The sequence below is a fragment of the Daphnia pulex genome, chromosome 4 (genome assembly GCF_021134715.1).
Source record: "Daphnia pulex isolate KAP4 chromosome 4, ASM2113471v1".
NCBI classification, from domain to species: domain Eukaryota; kingdom Metazoa; phylum Arthropoda; class Branchiopoda; order Diplostraca; family Daphniidae; genus Daphnia; species Daphnia pulex.
In genome coordinates this window covers 565,099-571,483 of record NC_060020.1, presented here as the reverse complement: position 1 = coordinate 571,483, position 6,385 = coordinate 565,099, and the positions used below count along the sequence as shown (strand labels likewise).

At 47.9% G+C, this 6,385-nt stretch overlaps 1 protein-coding gene across 1 annotated transcript; it reads left to right on the top strand.

Annotated features, from left to right (window-relative positions):
- The first annotated feature begins 1,377 nt into the window (after positions 1-1,377).
- LOC124192586 (homeobox protein slou-like) lies at positions 1,378-4,883 on the top strand. Its single transcript, XM_046585966.1, has 2 exons — positions 1,378-2,378; positions 3,571-4,883. Exons 1-2 carry the CDS (start codon positions 1,775-1,777, stop codon positions 4,497-4,499), a joined length of 1,533 nt encoding a protein of 510 aa, XP_046441922.1. The 5' UTR covers positions 1,378-1,774; the 3' UTR covers positions 4,500-4,883.
- Positions 4,884-6,385: the final 1,502 nt, after the last annotated feature.

Below are 6,385 nucleotides of genomic sequence, written 5' to 3'. Positions count from 1 at the left end.
AGGGCCAACAAACAAGAAAAAGAGAAATGGGCCTGTATATCTCTATAGCAGCAGTTGAATTGTACATGCGCCATTAAGAGTTGATATCCCATTAGATCTGCCATTCTCCGCATGCGAAAACACGATTGGATTTGCATATTCGGTGATTTTGTGGGGGCGCCTATTACTCCCCTGATGCCGCATTGGCCAAAATCTAATAGACTAGGCCAATGGCATTATAGGGGGAGACTTGATAGTTTGTGCAGATTAAATGTAAAAGAGATTCTGTGTCATCAACGATTTCATTTCGAAATAATAATACTAATATGCGGGCGCCGATGGCATCACGGGTCTATATTAGTCGCGTCTAATATTTACGGGTGCTGCTGTGCGGCGGGACGAGAAGATCGTTTGGAATCGGCCCAAAACGGCGTGACGGCGATGATTAGACTCGACTCATTTGAGACTGAAAAAAGCTCCGAATATAGGAATCGCTTGATTTGACGTGAAAGAAGAAGAAGAGAATGAAAGAAAAAGAAATAAGCAGCTCGAGAATTTACAAGTTAAATCAAGAGGGAAAAGAGCGACTCACGCGAGCAGTTGGCACGGCCGCCGCCGCCGCTGCGCTGCTGCTGCTGCCGGGAAAATGCTGGGCACATCGGCGGCGGCGGGTATAGAAGGGCTCATGATGGAAAAGCTAATGACAGCAGCACATAGAAACGCAATGGGCCGGCTCTCACGCAGCTTATTTTCTCCCGCGTAATGCTGATGCTAGGAAGATGCGCGCGGGACAAGCGGGAGCCGAACGTTCAACCGTGAAAGCCGCTCTCATCGTTTCCCATCTCCTCCCTTTTTCTCTCTCTGCCTCTTCTGTGTGTGTGTAGACTAGACTCGGGCACCACCCACGCCGTCTCTTTTCTTATTTCTTTTCAAATTCTTGAACGACGACCGACACAAAAATAAAAATTTGAAAAAAAAGGAACAAAAACAAATCAAATAAGAAGCGCGATGATCGTTTTCGGTAGGCGGCGGAAATTATAGTTGATATACACAGCACCGGAGGCATCCTCCTCCAAGCCCCATTTGCCCGGCCGCAGCTAAATACGTGTGTGTAGGCTATATGGGAAGAGAGAGAGAGAGGGAATCAGCTAAAGTGAAAGTAGCCGTCATCGCTTGCTGATGGGCACCCGAGACGATATAGAGTCGACACTCTGCTGCTGACTGCTGGTGAAAGAGCCGAAAGAGAACAAGCTATTGAGAGAATCAGTCGGGGCCAATCGGATGTTGCCCAGTGGGAGGAGCCATCCGCATCCAGATGACATAGAGGCAGCCGCGCAGCATCCGTGGAGATATCGCCTCCGACTGTATAAGACGAGGGGAGGCTCTTTTTCTCCCTCATTCTCGGCCTCTCCCACTTGATTGCCCCGGCGAAGAGAGCTGGGCGGTTTCACGTCGTCCGTATTTATATACACACTCATCCGCACTACGTATTACTGTACATCTTTCCTCTAGGTGCAGTAGTACATGGACCGGATATCTCTCCATCCGATATAGAGACGAGTAGTTGTGGCTGGTGCTTCATTCAGTTCGTCAATCTCCGTCGAGCAAACAACTCCTCCAGTTGATTTTTATTAGACGTGTTCGATCTCGTCCGTTTGAGAGTTTCAAGTTCAAACAAGTTCGCGCCATCAGAAAAATTTAAAAAGTGCCGTGATTGTTTGAATAGTTTCGACAGTGACAAATTAACTTTTGAGCTGATATTTATTGACTGTCCGTCGGGTTTTTGCTATTGCGGATGGACGCAACTCTTCCGGTGGATCTGAGACGATTCAGACCCGTCGTCGAGACGTCGTTCAAAAAAATCGCCCACCAGCGTCCAGTAGCAAATCAAGACATGGAAGTCAATGTCGAATCAGACGGTGGTCCGTTCGTGGCCGGAATCGGCAAAGTGTCGCCTTCGCCCTCAGCAGTCACGGCCGCTTCCGTCCAGGAGGAATCGATGCCGACGGCAGTCCGAACAGAGCACCACCACCAACAGCAACAACAACAACAACAGCAGCAACACAGGTCGCTCAAGTTTAGCGTTGAAAACATTTTGGACCCGACAAAATTCACCGGCCACCAGCACAGTCAACTGCCACCTCGTCTCAACAACAACATCTTCCAGCATCCGATCCAGCACATCCATCACCACCATCCACTGTTCAACCATCCAGGAGGGCATCACCCGTGGGTCTTGCCCGTCAATCCGGCCAATCTGTTGCATCACCAGCAGCATCTCCAGCACCATCACCAGCAGCAATTGCAGAATCAAGTCCACCACCATCACATGGACGTGCACAGCACATCCGTCGAGTCGGAGGACAGTCTCTACGACCGCAGCAGCGACCTCGAATCAGGTAATTTTCAACTGTGAACTGTTTGACACCCGTTCGACACGTGTCTAACCGGAATGGGGCTTGACTTTTTTGTCCTTTTTTGTGGTCGTTTTTTATTGCGTCTTGAATTTCATTCCCCCCCTGACACTCGTGCTGCTGTCCAGTGCAGCAGCATCAGCTGTCTCGGCTCGTTATGCTACACATTGTCTTGCCACCCTATTAAAAGAGATACCCTTTTGAGCTATATGCACGTATATAGAGTTGGTTTCCAATCGGGTCGTCCAGTTATATTGACAAAGGCAACTGCTGTTCGACTGTCGGAGGTTTCCGGTTTCCCGACTATTGTGTAAAACAGAGGACATTAATAGGTTGGGGCTAAAGTCATTTGATTGCTCCTTTCTTGTGGAAGAACAAAAAAACAAAAGTTAAGAAAAAGGGCAATAACCGGAGTGCGTATATACATACAAGGCGGAAGTTGTTGCGGAACCCTGTCAAGTATATCCAAGTCGGTATATAGATACTTGCCCTCCCCCTCCCCATGTTCATCCTCCTGTTGCGTCCGAGAAAGATACTTCCGGCCCGGCTCCTCCCTCTTTTCTCTTCTAGCCCATATCATGCAAAAACTAAACCCCTTCTTCTTCAGTTGTCACTAGTACTAATTTGTTCAGTCAATCTATACTTGTTTTCCACCCCCACCCTTTTTTGCTCGTCTCCTAATAACTGGCAGAGTATGTACGAGCGTATTAGATGTCCTATAGGGAAAAAATAATTTCTCCGACGTTTTCTTCTTCCAAAAAGAGCTGCCAAAGCCGCGCTTGTCTGTTATTAGGAACTGTTTAGGGGCTGTACGGGAAGGTGTCGCCCAAGAGACGTTAAAGGGAAAGGCTGAAAAAGGGGGGCGCAAAAGTGGAGTCCTGGTGTTTCAAATTAGCGTTTAGAGCGGCAGTGAGAGGAGATAGATGATGACTTTGCCAGCCAACACCACCAAGGGACAATCTCAACAGGAAAATAAAAAGGACCATTTTTAATTTAAACGTATTCATATTGCACATATATATACAGCACATTGCCGAATTGTTGCTCCGTTTAGCGCGCGGGGGATATCCTCCCGAGACGAATCCATTTCTATATACCCCCCGACAACAGCGCAGCCAAAATGCTAATCAAACATCTGTTTTTCCTTTTGTTTTTTCCCATTCGCGGAATATTTTAGAGAGGAGCTATCGGGCCCGATCCATTACCAGTCACAAAGGATCGTCGGGGGACGATGACGACTGTGACGACGGAGTGGAAGATGATGAAGATTGCGACGACGACGATGAGGATGAAGATGACGACGACGACGATGACGAAGATACGGAAGTGGACATGGACGATTGCGACGAAGTCAACGACCCGGCCGCTGTCCTCATTCGACTGGGCAACGTCGGCGGAGACGATCTGCTCATGGGCGACGGCGGCAACAAGATGGTGGCGGCCGCCGAGCTGCTCCAGCAACAGATGGAATCTTCCGGCCGGAAGAACAAACTCGGCAAGAAGAACAAGAAGAAGAAGAAAAAGAAGAAGAAGAACAACAGCATGGCCATGATCAATTCCATTTGCTCCGAGGACAACAACGGCAAACACAACAGCGGCGCCGGCAGTTGCACCGGCTCGGCCAACGGAGGCGATCGAGGCGGAAGCGGAGGAGGGAAGCCGAGACGGGCCAGAACGGCCTTCACTTACGAGCAGCTCGTCGCATTGGAGAACAAATTCAAAACGACGCGCTACTTGTCCGTCTGCGAGCGACTCAACTTGGCCCTGCAATTGTCGCTGACGGAAACTCAGGTGAAAATTTGGTTCCAAAATCGGCGCACCAAATGGAAGAAACAGAATCCCGGGCTGGACGTCAACTCGCCGCCCAGCAGCAGCAATCCACCCGGCGGCCATCAGCAGCAGCACTCGCCCGTCTACGGCCAGCAACAGCAGCAGCCGGGCAACGGAGGCGGCCAGCAGAGTTCTCCATACTCGGCCGGACTAGTCGGTTCCATGATGTACAATCCGCATTACCTGGCCAGCGCGGCCGCTCTGCCGTTCCTCCTGGGCAACGCCAACGGTGGAGGAGGAGGACACCCTTGCTTCCACCACATTGGCCATTCGTGATCAATTCTTCGTTTAGTTTTTTAGGTAAATAAAAAGGACAAATCAAGTCTCATCATTTTATGTTTGTTTCATTATCTCACCTCTCTCAACTGTTGTGTAATTGGACTCTTATTATATCCGTTTGTTATATCACGTGATTGTGTACATAATAATACAAGACGATGACACACAATTTCAAAATTATATTTTGTACATTTCTCCACCACCCGACTCGGACTCGACGATATTCTCATTGAAATTATTGCGACGATTTGACGTATGATGCGGCGACGATGATTGATGTGCGTGAAACGTTTCCTTATATATTGATCGGCCATGTTAATTACATCCAACCCTTGTGTTATAATATTATATATCGAGTCTGAATATACAGAGTGAAGCCAGCGTCAAAACGGCGTCGTCTCTTGTTGTGCGTGTACAGCTGTTTCGACACTGTGAGAAATCCCATTTGCCTATACCATGTTAATCCAAGCAAAACGTTACGTGTAAACGTCGACTGTCTCGATGTATGTACACCATGGACTTAGTCTAAGAGCCAGAAGAGTAGTATGTATATATAGCTGGGCAATTACAAATTGTAACCGGGCCTAGGCACACACAGCCCAGCAGTCGTACACAGAGCTGATGCTGGGCTATTATGGAGAGTTGGATTGGGCTCAGCTTTGCCGAGAGTTGGGGATTGGCGCCCACCATGGAGTCGTTACTGGATGTGATCCACAGGGGGAGATTTATAATGTCTTCTGCACTATACACAGTGGACGACAGAGTGTACTGGACATAATAGCTGCCGGCCCTGCTGGCCGCGCTGGCCATCGAGACGGATGTGCTTCTAGGAAGTCAATCGAAAGGCCCATTACGTGGTATTATACAGATAGGGAGATGGATGGAATCATACAACCCAACAAAAAGTAAAAGGGGGAGACATGTTTTTTGTTTGTTTTTAGTTTCTGTATAGTACAGCTTCTTATTCCCCCCCTCCGCCTTTTTTCCGCGTGTGCTGGTGCTCAACGGGCCGTGGCCTATTTGGTTCCGTCCGGGTTCCGTCTTTTATTTTATTTAATTTTTTTTTGCTCCGAGTTTTGAGATGGGACGACGACAAACGAACAAGGGCAAGTCAACTATATAGTATAGACCGTGTATAGCACAGCAGCTATAGGCAAGCGCTTGTTTACTAGCCCGTGTAATCGGACTTTACACGCAGAACGATGGAGGCTATATAGAATAAGGCCTCGTCCGCCATCACATCCCGTTGCTGCTACTCGCCTCTGTAGCTCGGCGCTAGTTCTCTCATTCTCGATGTAGGATTGCGAGCAATCCGGTTTGTGTGTATAGCTCCATTAGACGTCATTACCGGAATAACTCGATTCGTAGCATTTCTTTTTCTGGTTCATTCTTCGCCCGGCGTCACAACAAACAAGACGGGCTGCGTGTTTACACGTTACGTCACTGGAAGAGGACCCACCCCGGAGGAAATTGGGAAAAGAAGAAGATAAATGAAATCACGAGAAATGGTATAATTAGGGTGAGACGCACACACAACAGGGAACCATTTGACAGTTGAGTAGGTCACATCATCACCGTGAGTGACTGCTGCTGGATTAGACGACGTAATTGATCCCGTTCCGGTCGGAGATGTGCTCCTCAGTTTAGTTCTAGATATAGTTTATATTAGTCTCCACTGTTTGTTGGGATTCATTTCATTTCATTTGCTCGTTTTGTTTTTATTTTATTTTCGAATATTTTTTAACCCATGGAAATGAACAAATTCAACTATAATTTTGATTCAATTATCCCTGGTTAGGACGCGGTAGTAAAATTTCAGTTGAAGACAAGTGAACAATGATAACTAATCAATAACCTTTCGACGACTGCCCAACAATCGTGTG